This window comes from Phyllostomus discolor, chromosome 8 (assembly GCF_004126475.2).
Source record: "Phyllostomus discolor isolate MPI-MPIP mPhyDis1 chromosome 8, mPhyDis1.pri.v3, whole genome shotgun sequence".
NCBI classification, from domain to species: Eukaryota; Metazoa; Chordata; class Mammalia; order Chiroptera; family Phyllostomidae; genus Phyllostomus; species Phyllostomus discolor.
The window spans coordinates 94,901,762-94,925,687 of record NC_040910.2 but is presented as its reverse complement, the minus strand read 5'-3'; the positions used below and the strand labels follow the sequence as shown (position 1 = coordinate 94,925,687).

The 23,926-nt window shown below is 37.3% G+C and overlaps 1 protein-coding gene and 1 pseudogene across 1 annotated transcript; both read left to right on the top strand.

Annotated features, from left to right (window-relative positions):
- Positions 1–1,338: 1,338 nt before the first annotated feature.
- Positions 1,339–22,554, top strand: DDX52 (DExD-box helicase 52). Its single transcript, XM_028520705.2, is given in 17 exon segments — positions 1,339–1,460; positions 2,483–2,609; positions 2,612–2,653; positions 2,656–2,679; positions 7,587–7,717; positions 8,969–9,154; positions 10,679–10,822; positions 11,487–11,598; positions 12,416–12,488; positions 13,002–13,205; positions 14,642–14,732; positions 16,669–16,791; positions 16,909–17,059; positions 17,221–17,296; positions 18,551–18,622; positions 19,191–19,283; positions 22,095–22,554. Coding segments are annotated over 17 exon segments (1,788 nt in total). The 5' UTR covers positions 1,339–1,373; the 3' UTR covers positions 22,147–22,554.
- A 717-nt stretch (positions 22,555–23,271) lies between these two features.
- LOC114503820 lies at positions 23,272–23,705 on the top strand (annotated as a pseudogene).
- The last annotated feature ends 221 nt before the right edge of the window (positions 23,706–23,926 follow it).

Here is a 23,926-nt window from a genome sequence, read left to right as displayed (position 1 = left end):
AGTCCTGACCTTTTTCCTTGAGCTTCAGACTCAGGGAACCAACTACCTAGTTACTTGGAAGTCTCCACTTGCAGTCCACTAGGCATCTTAACATATCCAAAGCATGACAATTGATTCCACACATACCTCCATGTTTCATTTCCCACCAAAAGCTGTTCTTCCCTTAATCTTCCCTAGCCCAGTAAATGGCGTGCCATCTCCCCAGAGTTTCAGGCCAATAACCTAGGAGTGATCTTTGATTCCTCCCCTTACCTCATCTCCGCATGAAATGCATCGGATGTGTTTAGGTCTACCTCCAAAATATATCCCAAATCTTTCCATTTAACTCCACCAGCACGCATACCACCCTAGCCCAAACCACCATCACAATTTCTATTTTGACCAGCTTCCTTGTTCCCATTTTTACCCTTTCTATGGTCCAAACAGCCAGAGTAATCTTCTGTAAAACATTCACTCATCCATTCAGCAAATACGTACTGAGAGCACACAGGAAGTAGAGATACAGCAGGGAGTCAAATTAGATCCCTGTGCTCACGGCCTTTCATTCTAGACTGGGGAGAGGCAACGCACAAGAAAATAATTTTGTACAGTACAAATGCAATGAAAAAAGTAAATATAGTTGCACTCTCAGTACATTTTCAAAGCTTCCCAGGTTGTTTAGATGAAAATCCAAATTCCTTACTATGACCTTCTTCTAAGATTCTATGAGATCTGGTTTATATTTGTCCCTCCAACCTTATCTGTACCACACTGCTTCACTGCAACTTGTCTCCAGTCACCCCGGCCTTCTTTCTATATCCCAATGTTCCAGACCTCTCCCCGTTCTGCTGACAGGCGTTTCCTCTAGCTCCAACGCTGTTTCCCAGATCTGGGAAATCCTGCCTCCTCTCTGCTCAAATATCGCTCCATCATTATGAACCTGAATAATATACCTAAACGTAGGTCCCCTTCACTTTCTCTATCAGTATACTGTTTTATTTGTTTCATAGCACTTTCCACTTTCAGAAATTATCCTTATTTGTTAAGAATATCTTCTGCTCCCACTAAAATATTAAGTTTCGTGACCTGAGGATCTTGAAGTGGTTCACCAAAGTATCCCTAAAAGTCTAGAACAGTATTCTGTATAAGAAGCTTTTGATACTTTTTTTTTTTTTTTTTTTTGAGAGAACAAAAAATACGACAGACCCTACGACGCACCACATGACGCACAATAACAGACAGAACTACCGGGCGAAACGAACTAAGTAGCTCAAAGCAGCCACGCTCCGAGCCCCGCCCGGCCCCCAGAGCTACTTCCGCCCAGGGCCCAGTAGACCTCCCCGAAGAAGTACTGTGCGCAGGCGTTGTAGGACCGCGGAGCTTTCTGGGTAAAGATGGATACACACGATCTCTTTCGCCGGCTCGGTGCTGGAGCTAAATTCGATGTGAGACGCTTCTCCGCGGACGCAGCCCGATTCCAGGTACGATGCCCAGGCGGACAGAAGCCGAAGTAACTGAGGAGCAGGAGCCGGAGAATGAACTGGCTGATAGGGAAGCCTGCTCTCGGAGACCCCGTGGCCAGGCTGGGGGCATTTTCACCTCCTTTGGCATTTAGTGTACCTGCAGACCTGCCGGCATTTCGTATTAACTTGTTTCACATCCTTTTGTTGACTTATTTGGGTTTGGCCAGGAGTCGTTCCCGCTTGACCCCACCTTCTAGTTTATTCGAAATACAGTTGGAATCCTTCTTTCAAAAGTAGCCTTTTCTTCGAAACTAGTGGGAAGGAATTTTGAAACAGAAAAAACTAAGTGGAGAGAACAGATTATTTCAGTATAGTCTACCTGGATGTGGCTCGGCACGCACTTAACTTGGTATGGTTCTTTTTAATCCCGCAAATCCGTGGAATGTTAATTAACCAATGAGAAGAGAGATTTAGAAATGGGAGATCGTATATAGGGAAGTAGTGGGGTGGTTAATAGGGAGTAGTTGGGGCCCAATTATGGGAAATCTTCAATGTCAACCTTGATACTGGGTCTAGGGACATTATGGAGACATGTATGTTTCTTCATTCTCCGACTGGCGGTATAGTGTAGTTGTTAAGAGTTTGAACTCTGGGGCCAGATTCTTTGGGTCCAAATCAAGTTACTTAACCTCCTAGTGCCTTGATTTTCTCATTTGTAATATTGCTGTTTGCCTGATAGTGTTGAAGGATGAAATAATTTAATACAGATCATGTTTAGAAGTCTGCCTGACAGCATGTGTTATGCCGATAAGCATATGTTTGTTCCTTATTACTATTGTAATGTTGATTATTATGATTACTGTTATAAAGTCAGAAAAGGTATCACCTTAGATTCCATTTGCCCACACATGTTTGTAAGTGCAACAAATATTTGGTGAAAAATGATAGGGAGTCATTGGACCTATTCCTTTACTGTTGGTCTTGCTTGGGTGAATGTAATGCCAGTCTGTAGATTTCACTTTTCATTTTTGGGGTTTTAGGTAGGAAAAAGGAAATATGACTTTGATTCTTCAGAGGTGCTACAGAGACTGGACTTTTTTGGAAACAAGAAGTTTGTCCCAGGGGAGTGTGGAGAATCAAGAACTCATCAGGAGCTCCAAGATGAAGAGAAAAAGAAGAGAACCTAACTGAAAGGAAGAGGGAACAAAACAAGAAAAGAGGAAGAAGATGACTTCAGGTTAGTGCTTGATTTCTGTCTTTCTCTTTATTTAACTTTTTTCAGTTACAAAAATAATACAGGCTTATGGTTACAAGTCAGACAATACAGTCATTTGTCAGTGGATGGCATTCAGGTTGCTTCAGGTATTTATTATAAATATGACTTCAGTCAGTCAATCAATCACAGACAGACAGTCCAGACAGTATCCAGTCATGTAATATGAAAAATATTTATTGAAGAAGATACAAGAAACATTATACATAGGACAGTGACTCCTCAGTCCCCTTTAAAGTAGGCACCTTGGGACCTCACTCCATTCTCCTAGTCGCCAACAGCTGCCCCATCATTTCTCCTGAATCTAGCAATGGTCTGAAATTTCTTCCCTCTCAAAGGTGATTCTAGTTTTGGGAAAAGCCAAAAGTTGCAGGGTGCCAAATCTGGGCTGTAGAGGGCTGAGTCACCTGGATGATTTAATATTTCACAAAAACCTCTACATCACATGATGCATGAGAGGGTGCATTATTGTGATGAAGCTGCCAATCACCAGTTGCCCATAGCTGTGGCCTTCTGAATTATATGCATAGTTTCTACAGAGTAATGTTCAAGCTTAACACTCGGTCATTTTGAATGTGATGGCCACACAGTACATATGCTCACTCAATGGCATCTACCACACCCACTGACTAGTGCAGTGAAGTCATCATTGTTCATGCATGCGCATGAACAGTCCACCCTCCTTGGCTGCCAGGTTACATTGATTTGTACAAACTGTTCTTGCTTTATTTATTTATTTTTAAAGATTTCATTATTTTTTAGAGGGGAAGGGAAGGAGAAAGAGGGAGAGAAGCATCAATGTGTAGTTGTCTCTTGTGCACCCCCCACTGAGGACCTGGCCCACAACCCAGCCATGTGCCCTGACTGGGAATCAAACCAGCGACCCCTTGGTTCACAGGCCAGTACTCAGTCACTGAGCCACACAGCCCGGGCCATTCTTATTTTATTAACAATGGCTGGACTTTTCGTGGATATGTACATTTAAAAATAATAGCCTATCCAGAAAAAGTTCAGCTATTGTTTATATACACACACGTGCATATATATAAAAATTTTGTACAGATGCTATTATTTCTGTAATAGCATCCCAACAAGTGGAGTCACTGAGTGAGGGGTATGAACACTTCTTTCTTTGAGCAGATATTACAGAATGATTTCCCATACCCATGTCAGTGCTGGGTGCTATTGGTCATAAGTTTGTTGCCAATCTAATGAATGAAACTTCTTTTATTTATATTTTTCTTGATGACTGGTGAGGGTGAGCATCTTTTCTTATGTTTTACTGGATACTTGTATTTCAACTTTTGTGAATTTGTCTGCTTTTATTCTATTTTTCACAGGGTTTTTTTTTCTGTACTCTAGAGACATCTTTATCTTTATACCTATTAATTTTTCTTGCCATTTATCTCTTTTAATAAAGTAAATATTTATATGTGGCTTTAAAAAGTTATACTATGGTGAAAAGTACATCTTCTTCCCACTCTTTTAGGTCTAGTTTCTTATTTCTCCAGAGGCAACCATTGTTAATCAATTTCTTACGTATTTTTGTAGAGATAATTCTGTTCTCATATATTTATACCTCCCTTTAAAACATGAGTGATAGCATATCTATATGCTGTTCTGTTCTGAACCTTACCCTCCCTTCCCCCACCTTTAAATAAAAACTATGTGTGTTGGAAATTGTTTGGAATCAGTAGGAAGTTAATCGTTTTAATACAGCATAGTATCCCATTATATATCCATAACTAATGTAACAAGTTCCTGTGTGATGGACATGTAGTTTGATTTTTCTTTTCTTCTATTAGTAGTGTTGCAATAAATGTCATTTTACTTGCCTGGAAGCAAGGACATTAATAAAGCTTTCTACCAAGATTAGTTGAGAAAATAGACCTGCCACAAACCTAGGAAAAGAATTCAAATGTTGGACAGTCAAACACACCTAGATATGTTCTATAACCATTTAGCAACAACGGTGTATAGACATAACTAGTTGTCATTGGAAAATTCAGTATCTTGTGGATTAGTAATGATTTGGATCTGTTAATGCCAACTGTCTCATAAAAGGGAGCATAATTATAATTTTTGCAAAAAAGTTGTTCTAGCCCTGACTGGTGTGTCTCAGTGGATTGAGAGCTGGCCTGTTAACTGAAAAGTCACTGGTTCAATACCCAGTCAGAGCGCGTGTGCCTGGGTTGCAGGCCAAGTCCCCAGTAGGGGGCACACAAGAGGCAACCACACATTGAAGTTTCCCTCTCTTTCTCCTTCCCTTCCCCTCTCTCTAAAAATAAATAAATAAAATCTTTTAATAAATAAATAAATAAATAAAAGTTACACTAGTCTTGGCCAGTGTGGCTCAGTTGCTTAGAGCATCATCGCATAATGGAAAGTTCTTGGGTTAGATTTCCCGGTTGGGGCACAGAAATGGGTTGCAGGTTTGATCCCAGGTCTGGGAGCATAGGATCCACCGTCCAGGCACATACGTGAAGGCAACCAATCCATGTTTCTTTCTCATGTCGATGTTTCTCTCTCCCTTTCTCTCCTTTAAAAGCAAGGAAAACAAATGTCCTCAGGTGAGAATAAAAAAAATAAAAAAGTTATTCTGTGATACCCCTCAGCAATATATGAGAGTTTTCTTTTTTGGTAAATTTGTCTCCTCATGTATTTTGCACTTTTTTCTATTATATTGTTCATCTGTTTCTCTTTATTAGGCCTCAGATACATGAAGGAAATTAGCTCTATGTTTAGCATATTATGCTTACAAGTGATGTTTTCTAGTTTGCCTTGTGCACATCTTCATCTTTTTTCCATTTTATGTATTAAATTTATCTTTTCCTTTATTAAAAACTTATTTTTACAGGGGGAGGGTAGAAGCAAGGGAGGGAGGTGTGTTTGGAGGGGGTGGGGAGAAAATACAGATAACTATAATTGAACAACAATAAAATAATTTTAAAAACAACTTTTTTTTTTAATTCACTCATGTTTTCTTGTGTGTAATTTGGTTTTGTTGTATTGAAATCTTTGACCCTCTGGGATTTTATATGGAATAAGGAGTGAATAAGGAACTAATGTAATTTTTTCCAGATGATTAGCTAGTTGTTCTAATACATTGATAATCCATCTTTTCCCTATTGGATTCAAATGCAACTTTTATTTTAAAATTACTTTCCATATATAGTAGTCCCTTTTATGTGTGATTTTGCTTTCCACTCTTTCGGTTACCCACAGTCAGTCATGGTTCAAAGATATTAAGTGGAAAACCCCACATATTTTGAGGGAGAGTCCACATTCGCATAACTTTTATTACAGTATAGTTTTATCATTGTTCTATTTTATTATTGTTGTTAATCTCTTACTGTCCCTAATTTATAAATTAAACTTTATCATAAGTATGTATGGGCAGGAAAACCAATATATAAGGGATTTGATACTATCTTTGGTTTCAGACATCCATGGGGGGGCCTTGGGACATATCCCCTATGGGTAAGGGGGGACTGTTGTATTTTTGGGTCTGTCCCTGGGCTCTGTTCTATTTAATTGACTTATATTTCTGTATACATACACCATTACCAGCTTATTTTAGTTACTGTGGCCTTGTAACATCTTACAAAATTCAGTCGAGTGGTATAGCATACTATGTTTATTGATTGGGAAGATTAATATTTTCTCCCTAAAGTGATCTATAGAATCATTGCAGGCCTAATTAAAATTCCAGTAGTCTTTGTTGTTATACATTGACAAAGGACTTTTTTTTTTAAGTTAAGCGTACACCCACTTATTCTCCTAGAATTTACTCAAGAGAAAGGAAAACATGTGTCCTCACAAAGACCTGTATACATGTGTTCATAGTGGCTTTATTTTCAGTAGCCAAAAACTGGAAAGTATGTAAATGTTCAACAGGTAAAAGATAAACTAATCATATATTCCTATGATGGAATGCAACCTCTAAATAAAAAGTTAAGATTATTGATACATAGTCTAGCAGGGATCTCAAGATAACTATTCTGAATGAAAGAAGCCAGACTAAATTTCATTTCAGATAAATACTACATGACTTCATTTTTATAAACTTCCAGACAGAGCACACTAATTTGCAGTGACAGCATGTAGGTGGTTGCCTAGCGATGGAGCAATGCATTACAAGGGGCCACAAGGAAATTTGGGGAGGTGATGGAAATAGCTTTGAATGTGGTGATGGTTTAACAGGTGTATACGTGTGTCAGAACTCCTCAAATTGTGTACTTTAAGTATATTGTATGTCTATTGTACCTCAATCAAGTTGAAAAAAAATTTAAAAATTCCAAAAGCAGTCCTTGCTCATTACTTTTCTTAGAATTTTGTAGGTTATTTTACATACTTATTTTCCCATATAAACTTTAAAGTTAGCTAGTCCAGTTTCCAAAACAGTTTTGTCATTACTTCTCATTAAACTAATGTTATTATAGATTTAGTGAGAACTGAATTTATTTTATTGAGTAGATACTAATATTGTGCTATGTTCATTGCTCTTACAAGTAATATCTCTTCTTTCATCATATTTATTTTCTAGCTGGTTGTTTAGATACAGAAAAGCTGGCTGCATCATTGAAACTTCTGTTAAAGTAGTTATTCAGTTAATCTCTTGTTTTCGAGGATGCAGTCCTCTATGTATTACACAGCTAAAATGACAAAAAGAAGAGAATGAGCATCAAAGCTCTGATTTTACCGACAAAGACCCTGCCTCTCCTTTTCCAGTTTTGTATTTTCTGTTACTTTCTTTTATGTAGTTGCTGTAACTAGTACTTTTCTTTTGTTTAGTATAAAGGGATGACCTATTTGCTATGCCATAGAATGTTGCACTTAAAATCTTTTAATTTTTAAAAAATATATTTTAGAAATTACTTCAGAAGAAGAAGGTTCTACTATACAGTGGATATCATCAGTGGAAGCAAAGATTGAAGATAAAAAAGTTAAAAGAGAAAATAAACTAACTTCAGGGAAGCTGGAGCATATCAGAAAAGAAAAGGTTAGAAAAATGTCTTAGCCCCAATTTCTGGCCTAGTGACTTTTTTACCATCCCTGGATTATTCTGTTGGTAAAAGTGAGTATGGTTTTGTTAAGGTAGAAGATTAATTAATTTGAATTTTACTTTAATGAAAACTTAAAGCAAAGTGTGCTATGGCTGAACACTTTTAAGTTTGAAATTTTGAAACTTGAACAGGTCAGTAAATATATAGTTCTTGATATATAGGTATAAATATTATTCTTATAGAATATATTACATGCTGTGTAATTCTTGACCTGTGTAAGTTTTAAGATTGATAATGTATGTAGAGTTAAATTTTTAAAATTTCTTAATCTCTTGTGAGGAACATAAAATTGACCCCCTTTCTCCCCTATGTTAAGCTCACTGGTTTAGAAGGATTTCCTCTGACAGGGATTTGAGAGTTAGAATTCTTAAGAAACTGATTATATTTTATTTTTTATTCTTTTTTTTTTATCCTCACCCAAGGACATACTTAGAAAGGGGAAGAGAGGGAGAGAAACATCGATAGAGAGAAACCGATCAGTTGCCTCTCGTCTGTGCTCTAACCCACCAGGAACTGAACCCACAACCTAACTAAGCATGTGCCCTGACTCGAGATGGAACCTGCAACCTTTTGGTTTATGGGATGATGTTCCAACCAACTGAGCCACACCGGCAAGGCAACCTATTTTATAACTTGGGACTAGGGAGTAGAATGCAGAAGAAACAACAAATGAGCCATTCTCATGTCTGTTGCACACCTGCTGTGTTGCACATGGAGAATGTTCAGCTCACTTCAGTAACCCAGAATCTAGAATTTGGCTCTCTCTCAATCAGAGAATGGGAATTTCACAAACCAAATCAACACCACTTTTAGCATTCAGTTTAATAAACAGAGTTTAGGGTAAAGCATCCGAAAGGACTGGCACTTGTATGCTAAGTGCCATATAAAGGAAATAGATGGATACAATGACTACCTTCTAAAAGTTTATATAAAATTATAAGTCATGAGTAGGACAGCGCATTAACATGAATAACACATAACATTGATACATTAATATGAAGAAAGCATGGATAGCTAGGTTTCATTGTTATTGAGGTCTATGAAAGGACATGAAATGTACCTAATGTTTGTATCTTTAGGGGCTTGAAATTTAACCAAAAAGTTTCATATACTACTAAAGCTTATCCTGGACTGTTGCTTTATATTTTTGACCATATCCATGGAGACCCCTTTATTTCACTTTTCAGATAAACTTCTTGCGGAATAAACACAAAATTCACATCCAAGGAACTGATCTTCCTGACCCAATTGCTACATTTCAGCAACTTGAACAGGAATATAAAATCAATTCTCGACTGCTTCAGAACATTCTAAATGCAGGCTTCCAGATACCTACGCCAATCCAGATGCAAGCCATTCCAGTTATGCTGCACGTGAGTATGAAGGTCTAGAGTGCCTCTGACCTCCTTTCCTGTGTTTGCTTATCCTCTTTTGTGTGTGAAATCTTTCTTTCTACCTTTTTTCTTATCTTTGTTGAAATCCTCACATAATTTTTGAGGTCCATCTCCAGTGCCTGTGCCTTTATAGAACTTGTCTTGCTCACTACAGCTGTATATGATCTTTTCCTTTACCACCTAAGTCTCCATGGTATTTAGTGTGTTCTTTTTCTTGCAACATTAATTTACATTTTACACTACTGTGTATTTGCACTAATTATAGTCATCTTTTCCTTTTACAAGAGTGTAAACACTCTGAGGATAGAAACTATGTTCTGTTTATTCATCCATGATTTAGTTTATAATTTCCAGGAAGTATTTCAAAAATACAGAATTTTTGTACTAACCTGTTTTTCCCCAATACTTTTTATTATTGAAGTATACTTTGCAATGAAGTACGTAGATTTAAGTGCACAATTCAGTGAGTTTCAGTGACGTATACCCTGTGTGATCATCACCCCAGTGAAGGTGTGTGACATTTCTGTCACCCTAGAAAATTCTCTTGTGCCCTTTCCATTCTGTCCTCTCCCCACCCCTGCCTGGAGGTAACTACTGTTCTGATTTCTATTGCCATTTATTAGATTTGCCTCTTCTAGAATGTCAGATAAGTGGAGTCATTCATTATTTATTCTTTCATTTCTGGTTTCTTTCACTCATTGAATGTATCACAGTTTGCATATCTACCTATTGATAGATATGTGCATCAACCTAGATTTTTAGAAATTATGTTTTCTGAGGTTTCTTTTTGTAGTGACGACATTTTTCCCTACCTAATGAAGACGACCTTCAGTCCTGGTAGTCACAGGACACCGTGTGCCAGTCCTTTTCATGTTCTTCTGCAACTAAAGTGAAAGTACATTCGATTAATGTTGACTCAGTAAATTTGCTTTGACTTTCACTTAAGTCAAATAACCTTCTGTCGTGTTATTTCTGTCAGGTTATTTCTGTCATGATTTTAGCTTAAACCTTTGAAAGTCATGGTGACCTACCGAAGACTATAGCCTCTTCATTACTCTGTCACCCAGGTTATCACCACTTTTTATTTCTTTCAGCCATTTTGTTCCTTATTAAAACCTCCCCTAGTGATGGAGCTATACAGTTGTCAGGACAAAACGTTGCTTTTGTAATTTTGCTTTGATAAAGAATTTCGTGGCAAAGAACAATGGAAAAAACAGAAATAATTGAGGTTGTGAATTCTCTTTGGATTTTAGTTGTCCACATTCTTTATGCAGTTCAAGTGGACACCAGTGGCAGTGCTTGAAGCACTGTTGGGGTGGTAGTGACAGGGTGGATGAGGTCAGAGAAGCAAATACGGGAGAAGATAGAAGAGTGATGAGAATGTGAATGAGTGGATTTATCACATACCATTTTATTTGTTATTTGTATGGCCAGTAGCATTATTTGACCAGGCTCGGAAAAATTTATGTACTTTTCCTTGTGTTTAATATACTCCATTTTTAGGGTCGAGAACTTCTGGCTTCTGCTCCAACTGGATCTGGAAAGACTTTGGCTTTTAGCATTCCCATTTTAATGCACCTGAAACAACCCGCAAATAAAGGCTTCAGGGCCCTGATTATATCACCAACACGAGAACTTGCCAGCCAGGTATGACTTATAGCTTCTAAAGAGGCTATAAGTTTGGTGTTTGCTGCAGTCATCTTCTTATTTGGGGGTCATAACAAGGTCTCAGAAGAGGAAGGCCTGTGTCTTTTGTCGTGGTCAAGTATTCTGTACAGAGCATGCTTAGTGCATACAGGCAAATCTTCCCTCGTTTTCTAAAACATGATTAACATTTGTACTTTTGGGGGGAATATTCTAATAAAAGCCTTGAAGTTGAGAGGCTACTGTAATACATAGTTGCTCTAAAATTTATTTTGGTCACCTAGAAAAATGAAAACTCTACTAAGTCCTTGAGAAAACTGTACAGTCATTTGCTCCACTGTCCAGTGTACTCAGTGTAAAATACATGCCAAGTATGAAATAGTTTTATAATATTATAACAGTATTGTATTCTAAAAACAGTAGTGACAGATTAGAAGAGTTTTGGTTTTATCTCTCAAGTCATTTACTAGACCCGAAGAAACTACTGAATATTACTAGGCGTTGAAGTTCCAGACTGCTGAGATTCCAGGTTAATCTACACATTATCCAGGTTTAATTTCAGATATTTATGGAGTGGTAAAGGATTTATTTTGTTAGTAATGTAAGAGACTATACATCTTATCCAAGTATTTTAGCAGCTAATATTTTTTATTATTTTCTGTTTCAGATTCACCGAGAGCTAGTAAAAATATCTGAGGGAACAGGATTCAGGATACACATGATCCACAAAGCAGCAGTTGCAGCCAAGAAATTTGGACCAAAATCATCTAAGAAATTTGGTAAGGGATTCATGCTTGACAGGAAGAGCATGAAGGGGACCTAGACGCTACAAATATCCTAATTGACACCTAAGCATTCTTAAACGGTAGTCATGCATATCATTAGTTTCATTTTTAGAAAAAGTGAAAGAGATCTCCCCACTCTTACCTGGTACTTATATAAATTTATACTGGTGGTTCTTAACCAAAGTCACTTTTGCCCTTCACCCACACCTGACCCTCCAGGGACATTTGGCAATATTTGGAAACAGGATGCTACTAATCTATAGTAGGCACAAGCCAAGGATGCTGTTAAACATCCTGCAATGTACAAGACAGACCCCTACAATGAAAGAGTTGGCTGGACCAAAATGTCAATGTGGTGAGATTGAGAGATCCTCCCTTATACTGAAGGCTATGGAAATACTCTGCAGACAAGAATAGCTTACATCTGTACCCTCATACAGCCAGAGAATCTGCTTTTACCTGTCTTTTATCTTGAGCTTCTGAATAAAATTTCCTTTTGAAAAGGATTTTCCTTAAAAACAAAATTTAAAATCAAACTGTTGGATTATAGTGTTCTTGCCTCTTAGAAGCTGAGAAGGCAGATCAAATATAGTGAAGAAGGGATGTGCTAGTTTGTGCTATGATGATGAAAAAATACAGTGTGTATGTTAGCTTCCTGACAGGGAAGAACTTTTATGTTGTTGGTGTGTGAGTGTAACCACCCCCTCCTCTCCCCACTTCAGTTATTAACTGCAATTCAGGAGGCCTAATTCTCCAGTCCAAGAGGCGTGAAACTTGCCTTTGCAATTTATACCATTTGCTTTTCCTATAGATATTCTTGTGACTACTCCAAATCGACTTATCTACTTATTAAAACAAGATCCTCCAGGAATAGACTTAACAAGGTACAGATAATATTTTAATGTCTTTTATGTGTGTCTTTCATTTAGTTGATTATATGTTGTCCTCAGTTGCTTGTATTGTTGCCCTTTGGAGCTTGCTGTCTTCCAGCTTTCAGTAAGTGTTGGTGCTGAGAATGATGGTTTTCATTAAATTTATAGAAAAATAACTGTCTGGTCTGGAAGAAAACTACAGATTCTAATAAACAGTTAGCCCAGAATCCCCCTAGACTTTCTCACATCTTTCAGCAGTGGTGGTAGAGTTTATCAAGTCTATGTGAAGCTTTGTTTTTGCTAATGGAACCTCATATCTTTGAGGCTAAGGGAGTAGGTACACTAATTTATCTTATTTTTACCTTTTTCCTCCTTTTTTTTCTTGTACCTTTTTGTGTTGTGGTAAGTGGGTCTGAGAAGCAGCATTACGGTTTGACTTCATGTGTCCTCATAGTCTAGTGAGATGCCTATTCTTCCAGTTTACTACCCACAACTCCTTCCACTAGTTGTTTTATTATTTCTTAGTGTTGAATGGCTGATAGTAGATGAATCAGATAAACTCTTTGAAGATGGCAAAACTGGGTTCAGAGACCAGCTGGCTTCTATTTTCCTGGCCTGCACGTCCCACAAGGTCAGAAGAGCTATGTTCAGTGCAACTTTTGCGTATGATGTGGAGCAGTGGTGCAAACTCAATCTTGACAATGTCATCACGGTGTCCATTGGAGCAAGGTACTTGTTCTGCACTATCCCATTGTTTCCCCTCTCTCTCTCTAAGTACAAGTCATTTTTTTAGACTCAAGAAGGTCGGTTGTTTGGCCTAAGATTAAAAATAGAGAATTTTACTGAAAGAAATGTGTTCTTTAAAGTCAAGATTGATTAAGGATTTTGTATTTTAGAATAACCCAAGGGAAGATTGTTATATTAATATTCCCATTATTACGCTTTTCATTGATTTTTCCTATCCACAGAGTATAACATGAGTTCTCTGGCCATTCAGAGGATTTAATTTCTTTGATGACTTAACTAAGTAGGACCACAGAGGAGGAAGCTGACATTACTGAGTGGTTTGGTTTATAATTCCTTTTAAAAATATTTTGGGGAGCATTTAATGCTAAATGAATGCTCCCTGGTAGAAAAAAGTTTTTGGAAGTTAGGATATTGTCATTTGATAGAATATTATACAACCAGTAGAATGATAAATATGAAGACTGCAGCTTTATTAAAAAGTACTTATAATACCATGTTGAATAAAAATGAAGCCAGATGGAATAGTAAAGAATACCCTGTCTATTTTAAACATAATTCCTGCATATAAAAAGAAAATATAACAAATTCATCATAACTGTAATTATGAAGGCACACAACAAAATGAAAAAATATTTATGATACAGTATAATGTAGTATAGCAGCTTATAGAGCATTAATAAAGCCCCAGTCCTGATGTCTGTCTATAAATGAACTCTGCAATTTGTTAAGAAAAATGCTAATAAAAAGAAAAAATCTAGCTATATATAATAACAGCCTTAAAAATGTTCTCATTATTTTAACAAATGGTTTTACTTTTAGAAAGATTTTGTAAGTAAATAATTAGATGTGGAAGTTTAAGACTAGAACACAACAAAATGTCAAAGTGTATTCTAAAATGGTAGAATTGTGGGTAATTTATTTTATTGTTTACATTTTCTATAGTTTTCAAACTTAAAAAAAAATTTTTTTGAACCTCACCAGAGGATATATTTACTGATTTTAGAGAAGGAGGATGGGGTAGGGGGCAGAGAGAGAGATAGACAGAGAAAGACGCATCCGTGTGAATGAGGGAACATAAATCAGCTGCCTCCGGTACATGTCCAGACCGGGGATTGAACCCGCAGCCTAGGTATGAGCCCTGACTTGGAATAGAATCCATAGGCTTTCGGTGCGTGAGATGATGCTCCAGCCAACCAGGGCTATATTTTTCAAACTTTCTTGATTAACAATTTTATAACTACAATAAAACATTTAAAAAATAACTTCAGGTTAAGTATATATAATTAAGTACTCATATTGACAATGGAAAAGTTCATTCTTTTGAAGTCATGTGTAAACTTTTTTCATTTATTTAGAATTTTGGGGGGAGGGAAGCAAAAACTGCCTCTTGCAAACTATAAGGTATGTTTTCTTCTCAGGAATTCTGCAGTAGAGACTGTGGAACAAGAGCTTCTCTTTGTTGGGTCTGAGACTGGAAAACTTCTAGCCATGAGAGAACTTATAAAAAAGGTATATTTGGAAAACAGTCTTGAATGTTGATAAAGTTCACTAAGCCTTATATTACTGGTGGGAGGCTGCACACTTTCTGGCATCATATTTAACAATCCAGTGGTAAACTGTTAAGTACATTGGGCCAGCTCTTATCCCAAGTTGGAGAGGCTCAACTATTAGGATATAGTAAGCTTTCTATTCCTAGCTCAGGGTAGGCTAGGAGAAGACCTACCTGATGCCCTGAAAGCCCTTTTCCACATCTGCATGTGTGTCTGCCCTCTGCCTTTTCCCACATCCCTCTGCTGGTTTCTTACTGAGCCTGGGGCATTGCGGAATGAGTAGGACAATGACTGGGATTTTCTGTTTGTATCCCTTCAGTAAATATTGAGTAGAAGCCACAGTTAAAAGGTTAAGTACTGAAGGGTTGGGTGAGGAGAGATGGGTAATAAAAGAAATATAAATCCTAAATCCTGCCCTTAGAACTTCATCTTTTTTAGGGCTATAATAAATACACTGTGTAAGATAGTTTGTGGTAAAGTGCTATAAAAGGCTATACAGTGTTTTTCTTAAACATTCATATAGTTATAAGGGGACCACCAGGGTGAGTTGAATTGGTTGGAGAAAGCCTTGTAGAGGAAATGCTACTAATCTGGGCCGTGAAGATTTGTGGAATTAAAAGGTGAGGCAGGTGTAGTAAAGTCTCAGAGGTAGAGGTGCGCACAATGAATGTGTTTGGAGACTAAGGAGAGAGTTTAGGGTAGGAATTAAAGACGATCAGTTTGGACAGGAGAGCTGGGGTCAATTTAAAAGAAACCACTGGAGAGTGTTGCAGAATGTGGCCACATAATTTTTAAGGAGAATTAAACAGTAGTATACAAGATGGATTGTATTGGAAAGAGGCTAAAAGTAAAGAACCCAATTAACATGCTATTAAATTAGGCTGGTTAGATATAAGGAGGAAATAAATGAAGGTAACAGCCTTAGTGGTGGAGCGTTAACAGTGGTTGGAGGATGGAGAGGAAAGGTGTTTGCAAGTGCCTGGTGACACAGGAGTGGTTAGGAGCATGCTCTCCGGCCAGACCACCTGGACTGGAATCCTGGCTTTAGGCAAGTTAACCTCTGTTCCACAGTCTCCTTATCTGTAAAATGGGGATAATAATATCTACCTCTTAGAGTTGTTTTAGTATTAGTGAGTCAATACACATGTAGTACTTATAATAGTGGTTGGCACATAACAAATACTATGTGTTAGTTTTAAAAATATTCTCAAGGATATCACTTGACAATAGGAAATTGAAGTTTTTCACAGATATATAGGCTTGTACACTACATATTTTTAGTCATGTATGAACTTTAGGAGGTTTGTGAACCCTCTGAAATTGTATGTTAGATTTTGTGTAAATGTGTGGTTGCCTATTGGAAAGCTTCATGGCTTTCATGAGATTCTGAAAAGGGTGTAAATGTAGAAATCATTTGTTTAGAGCTGGTAGTTTATAACTGAGATTTTAACTTAGTAAGGTAAATATTACATTGAGAAAGCTGAGAACCAAGAACTAAGCTTTGGGAGAATACCCACAATTAGGGTAGATAGTGAATTAAAAACACAGTCATTACATTTTAAGCAGAATCAAAAAAGTTCTGAGGCACAGAGGCCAAGAGATGATTTTTTGAAGGAATGTGCGTTCATCTCTGTAGAAAGGTGAAGGGGGTTAATTAGACAAGATTATTGGAATTTACAAGATGGAGAGTACAGTTGAAGTTGGTTGGAAAGAACCCAGTGTAGAGAACAGATGATAGGGAAGACAGGCAGTTTAGACCACTTGTCCTGGAAGTGTTGGCAATGAAAGTACACTGAATTGAACTGGGTTCCTTTATGAACTAAAGTCATATGAAATACTGAGTTTATATTCTTAATTATGGGTTACGTGTGCTGATTTTTGCCTTTCTTTTTTAGGGTTTCAATCCACCTGTTCTTGTTTTTGTTCAGTCCATTGAAAGGGCTAAAGAACTGTTTCATGAGCTTATATATGAAGGTATTAATGTGGATGTTATTCATGCGGACAGAACACAGGAACAGGTACACTCAAATGTATACTTTCAAAATGATAAAGAACAACTAAATTTAAAATATTGGCATAACTTACACTCATTCCTAGGGTAGCACTGAAACATTTAATATGTGTTCTTTTAACAGAGAGATAACACAGTCCACAGCTTCAGAGCAGGAAAGATCTGGGTCCTTATTTGTACAGCTTTGCTAGCCAGAGGGATTGATTTCAAAGGTGTGAACTTGGTGATCAACTATGACTTTCCAACGAGCTCAGTGGAATATATCCACAGGATAGGTGAGTTGTCCCCCGACTCTACACGCCTCGTTTTAGCACTTCTGCTATTCACCGCAACCCTGCTCATTTTTTAGTGCTGTGAAAAACCTAGTGACTTTTATATGTGAATCTTGAAGGTCCCTTTCCCCCCAAAAGTTTTTTAATGGTCTGTTTTCTCTTAGGTCGAACTGGAAGAGCAGGGCATAAAGGAAAAGCTGTTACATTTTTCACTGAAGATGATAAACCATTATTAAGAAGGTAAATTAGGAAAAATAATTTATTAAGTTTGCAATGTCAATTCATTGGTCTTATATGTATACACAGTTAACAGATAAATTACAAAACAGCTTTGTCCAAAATTGTTATAGTAATAGTCAACCGAATTTCAGCAATGAGAAAATGATCAAAAGGCCTTGTTTTTGCCCTTCCATTATTATTTTTAATAACAGATATTCTCAAATTTTAGTAACTCACAGAATTCTCCCAATAGCCACCAGCTGATATTACTCACAATGTAATACGAAGGTTTTGGAATGAGTTGAATAGTTTAAAATTAGCCCTCGAGTCTCTTTAGCCCCATCAAAATCATCTCTTACTGTAGTGTATCCTTCTTATTACTCTTAGGGGCAGATGGAGTTTTATATTTAGTCCTAGGAAAAATTATTTCCATAACACAGTCAAATATTATTTCATTGTAGCCCCTTGAGGCCTGAATAACATGATACACTTTTAGAATCATGGGTTGTAATTTAGCACATCAGCATAGATATTAATATAGAAGCTGAGTTTCCTACATTTTGGCTGCCCACAGAAAATTTAGGCTGATGATAATTGGTAACACATCACATTTCTAACAACTAAAATTGATTCATGGCCGAAAGCAGCTTGTACTTTGAGTTTGTCCATTTTGGCGAAGGTTTTGATTTGTGCTTCAGAGCTTTGGCTCCGCCAGCCTTCGTTTCGCGTTGAGCAGACTGTCTCGTGTGCGTGCGTAGGGGGGTATGGACCCTAACAGTCTGGGTGCCCGAGCAGTTTCCTCAGCCAGTCCAAGCGTGTGAATCTGATGACCCCCCCACCATCAGTGTAACTGTGCACGTCAGTTTCCCATCAGGAGCGAGGGCAATGATAGTACTTACTACAAAGGGTTTTGTGAAGATGAAAAACTTAATGCCAAACCCACAGCGAGCACTATCATGTAATAGATTTAAGCTGGACTCTGGCTTCAGTCAGTGTCTCATCCAAGCTTGACCTTAGTAGCTTTTTAGGGCTTGAGGAAATAAATGTTGAAATAGCTGCTATCTAAAATTATTCATTAGTTCATCGACTTTAGTCCAGCAGACAGTCTCTCAGTCATCCAGTGTGAGGACAGCTGGTGGTGATCGATAACATCAAAACACTTTACTGGATTACTTTCTTGTTTGTATAGTTGTAGTCCCTCTTACACAGAGGATATAAGTTCATAAACATCAGCTTGATTAAATATAAATTTATGTGTATGGGCACCTCTTTCAGCGTTGCCAATGTCATACAGCAGGCGGGATGTCCTGTTCCAGAGTACATAAAGGGCTTCCAGAAACTGCTCAGGTACAACTTTGAGAGAGCCAGACCGGCTCTCTTTCTCTCTCTCTTGGCATATACATTCTTGCTTTCATATCTTACACATTATAGTTCTAACAATACTATTAAGAACATTTTAAGATAAAAAATTTCCTTTTAAATACTCCTGTATATTGTACTTTCTTTCATTGCCAGTTTTTTATCTTTGAAATTTTAAGTGTTTAGATTTTTAAAGAAATTATTCAATGTGAGTGAAATATAATTAGATTTTTAGTTCATAAAGTTGGTATACAGCAGTAAATTGGCCAAAATCAAACTCTGATGCATGTTGGCACAGAATATAAGGTTGACAAAGGACTTATTTTAATCACAATCACTGCCTTTTTAAAAATTGATTGAATTTATCATGTGTTTGTGTTAACCTCTGTAAATGCTATTAGGTAATCTAGTACAGAAAGTGGATACAGTGTGGATAAACCAGTAAGCACATAAAGAATGAATTTTGTGATCAAGAATCACAATATTTTGTATAGTTATAGTTTAGATTTACCTTTTAAATTTTCACTTAATTCTTTCCTATCTTTGTAACTTCCAGCAAACAAAAGAAAAAGATGATTAAGAAGCCTTTGCAAAGAGAAAGCATTAGTACAACTCCAAAATACTTCTTAGAAAAAGCTAAGGGTAAACGGTAAGTATGTGGTGAGAAAGTTAACTGTTGACTCCATTATATAGTTAATGTAGGCATTTTTCCTTAGGATAAGGTATTTAGAAATAGAATTAATAGGTGTACAATATGTTATAGAATATAATAAAAGTAATATATCTTAGGTTGGCTGTGATTTGGAAGCTTGGATGAATCAGCCCTGGAATTTTTCTGTATGTGTATATTAGTATCTATTTTTTTTCCACCTCTGAAAATTGGGTTTCAGTTCCCTGTGAATTAGAATTGCACTGCCCGCCATCGCCACACAGCTTGCAGCAGAACACTGAGACCAGTAGTTACAGGATACATGTCGATGAGGTTTTCCTTGAAGCCTCCATATTCTGGGCAGGGTTTCAGTGTAATCTTAGACTTATGCAGAAGCACACTGTAAAACCTCTAAAAATATGCCTTGGTTAAATTTATAGTAGTTTTGCTGAGTTGAATGAGGGTTTTAAGTAATAGATATTTTTAGCATACACATAGGACTACTTTTTTTGCTCAGTACTGCTAGGAAACTACTTGTTTTGATAGGAGTAGGCTAATATATTCTGAACAGTACTATTTTTTCTGCTATTTATGGAAACTGACACTCTTCAAATTCTACTAGTACCAGGTAATATATACTATATATGACATGTAGGCATTTCCTGAGTATCTATTGTCCTGTCAAGTACTTGCTGGTGGTGGGTTATACAAATGACTGTAAAATGAGACCTGTTTCCTGAAATTAGTATGCAAAAGAGAGAGAGAGAGAATAATTTGTTAAATAAAATAGAAGTTTAGAGAAGGGAGAAAATCATTCTGGATTAGTATAGTCACAGGAAGTTTCAAGGAGGTAGAACAACCCTTAAGGATAGGTAACCTTTAGGCACGCAGAAGGAACAAGGTGAACAAAGACATGGTAGCTGGAATGCACTTGCCTTCTAAGTGGGGTAAGAGTCTTACCTGACGCTTGGTACTGACTGTGGGAAATAACGTTCAGTTCAAGTATATAGAGAGTAGAGTGTCCCAGAGTTTCCGTTCAGTTTTAAGCTTTAATAACCTGGGAAGAGTAAATGCTACAAATTTATAAAAATGTCATTTGAAAGAGTAATCCTTTTATTTGTACTTAGTTTTGTGAGTTCTTAATAGTTTCTTTTTTTAATTCTCACTTGAGGGTATGTTTATTGATTTTAGAGAGAGGAAGGGACAATTAGAGACAGAAACATGGATGTGAGAGAAACACTGATTGGTTGCCTCCCATATGTACCCCCCACTACGGACTGAACCTGCAACCTAGGTATTTCCCTTGACCAGGATCGAACCCACAACCTTTTTGTTTGTGGGACAAACTCCAGGCAACTGAGCCACCCAGCAAATTTTTCAGAGTATAAGACACCCCTCCCCCCCAATTTGGAAGGAATAATGGTTGTTAATGCTGCTGTTGAATTCTGTTTACATTTACATTGGTGAAATATTATGTTATTAAATATTTTACCACATTTTTTGCTTCAAAAATTTTTTCCCTATTTTCCTCCTCTAAAACCTAGGTGCATCTTATGGCCCGGAAATGCAGATTTTCAAATATTCTGTGGCAGCAGTTTCTGGGTGACACTTAAGACTAGTGGATTGGTAGAGACGGTCACTCTGCTTGGCTGACATGTGTCACTTTTTTTCTTTCTGCTGGGCTGTATCAGAACTGTTGTACCTGCATTAGAACCCTGTTCTTTGGGTGATCTTATAGCTAGAATTGCAAATGTAGTCCTGTACTTTCAATGTTATTTTTGTCAGTTTTATAGCATTTCTACCTTGTGAGGTTCTTAAAACTTAAAGCTGTGGGTGGTGAATACACAATACAGTGGTCGGATGATGTGGTGTGGGATTTGTGCATCTGTTGAAACCTGTATAATTTTGTTAACCAGTGTCACCCCAATAAATTCAATAAAAGGAAAAACACCTTAAAGCTGCACTAAGACTTTGAGGATACTTGGTATAAATTTTGCCACTAAACCCCTACTTGAGGTGCTATCAATTTTCTACATTTAAATTAAAGGCCATACTTTTTAACATAGCCTACAAAGACTCTAGCTTAGTTTTCCAACATAGATGTTCCTTTAAGGCTGCTATCCACACCTATAGCCTCAGCTTATACCTCTATGCTGATACTCGTACGTCCATACGTTCAGGCCCAGCTGCTAACCCTGGAAGGAAATAATACCAATTCTTGCCACTTGGGGTTGACTGAGGAGTACATGAGTTAATATACATGTGGGAACTTTGCGTTACTATACTATGGTAGGCAGGCATTGATTATTTTCTCAAAACTTGTTTCCTTTTCCTGTGTTGATGACACTTACCAGACCCTAAAGTCAGACTGGTGAGATTCATGTCTAACATTCATTACCAATATGTGATGATCAGCAAGTTGCCCAGCCACTCTGCTTCATTTTCCTCATCTGTAAAATGAGGAAAACAATAGAATCGTCTTCCCAAGTTAGGAAGATTATCCAAGGTGATAACATAAAAGGCATTCCTAACAGTATTAACACTTAATCATTGTGAACTCTTACAATTAAGTCAGGATCGGAATCGTCCTTTGTAGCATGGTGTAATGTAGAGCAGTTTACTGTGACCTTTCTGTCTCACTTAGGTGACTGTGGTTTTCTGAAGGACAGAGACCTAATGCATCTTTGTGTTCCTAGTGCCTCGTATATTTGCTTATACAGTAGGTTTCAGTCCATGTTTATTCAACTAGTAGACTTTTGGAAAATACATATAGCTGGAATTTCTGATTCAGCTTTCCTTTCCTTGTCACAGGAAAAAGGTCACTGGTCAGAACAGCAAGAAGGCTCTTGAAGATAAAAGTTAAAAAAAATTTAAAGACTATCAAAAACATAATTTTATGATCTCAACATGAATGTTGTTTTCATGGAATACTTCATCTGAAAATCGCCTGCACCAGCAGTTGAAATCAACTACAAGAACATAGTACTGGTGGAAAATGATCATAAACTTTCAGTGCATGATGTCAGCTTTCAATTTGTACATGACTTTTAAACAATTACATGATGAAAATAATACTCATCAACATTTCTGTGGTTTGAATCCAGAGAGATGCTTCTTATAGAAGAACGAAAGCTTATGCTAAAAATGGCAACACCCAAATGTGGTGAATTCTTAAGGATTTTTCCCTTTAAGTGTGAAGGAAGGTGTGATGTATGTTATGAAGAGGTATCTGGAACCAAATTTTCAAAATAAAGCCTTGAGATTGAATGTCCCTCCCTCAACCTTGTGTTTTTTTTTTTTTGAATAGACAAGAAGCAGAGGCTATCTACCAAAAAGAAACTTACTACTCTTCATTTTACTGTGTCTTAATTTCTTGATCGCTTTCTGTGGTATAAGCACAACAAAGAGATGCCTCTTCTGTGGCTGGTTATTCAAGTTCTCTAAGATTTTAGATTTTATTTTTTCTTTTAGAGAGATGAAAAGGGAGGGAGAAAAAGAGGGAAAGAAACTTCGATATGCAAGAGAGACATCAATAGGTTGTCTCTCTCACGCCCCCAGAATGCCACCCAGGCATGTGCCCTGGCCAGGAATCAAACTGGCGACTCTTCAGTCTGCGGGACCACACTCAACCTACTGAGCCACACCAGTCAGAGCAAGTTCTCTAGGATTTTAAATTCTTTGGTCTTTTAAATATCTTTATACCTCATTGGTAAAGTAGCTCACACTTTACCTGTTGTAAAGTTGAAACTATAGGCTTCTGGTCAGCCTCTCCCTTTTTTTCACTTTTCATCATTTAACCATGCTCTTTCCTGTCTCTTTCCATTCAAGATGACTTTGCTCGAAAACTGATAAACGTTTTATCCTGATAAGGAAAGAGGGTTCCTGTTACATGATATACCTGTGGCTGCATTCTCTTACAGCTTATCTTTCCTGAGGCTTTGTAAGCAGGTCTCAGTAAAGGTAAAGGATTATGGTTATGCAGTGATGGAGACTATTCATTAGCAGATTTTTCTCCGTTGATAGTGTTGTACACTGGAATAAAAAATCAACTTCAGTCCTCTCTGGGTTCCAATTTAGCTTGCAATGCAACGTGGCTAAACACACAAAGAAGGTCAGAATTGTCAGTACACACGGGACCCATTATGGCGCCTCCCTCAGGAAAATGGTGAAGTAAATTGAAATCAGCCAGCAGGCCAAGTACCCTTGCTCCTTCTGTGGTGAAACCAAGATGCAGAGACGAGCTGTGGGGGTCTGACACTGGCTCCTGCGTGCAAACAGCAGCCAGTGGTGCCTAGACCTACAACACCACTTCTGCCATCACAGTAAAGTCTGCTGTCAGAAGACTGAAGGAATTGAAAGACCAGCAGAAACTCTGCAATTTGAAACACTGCTAGCTTTTAATAAATGGGTTAATTTATGCAATCAATAAAATGTGCTTCAGACATGTAAGGTACTTAGGATGACATGAATGTTCAAGTTTACTATTACCAACACTACTATAATTCTAGAAGATAACATTTTCTCAGCAGCATTTGAGTGAAACATTTATTTCCTTTATTTTTAGCCTTTTACTCTACAGAGTCAGGACAGGTAGGCTCCCAACTAGAATATTTAAGATGGGACAAAAATTGTTCATCTTCAGA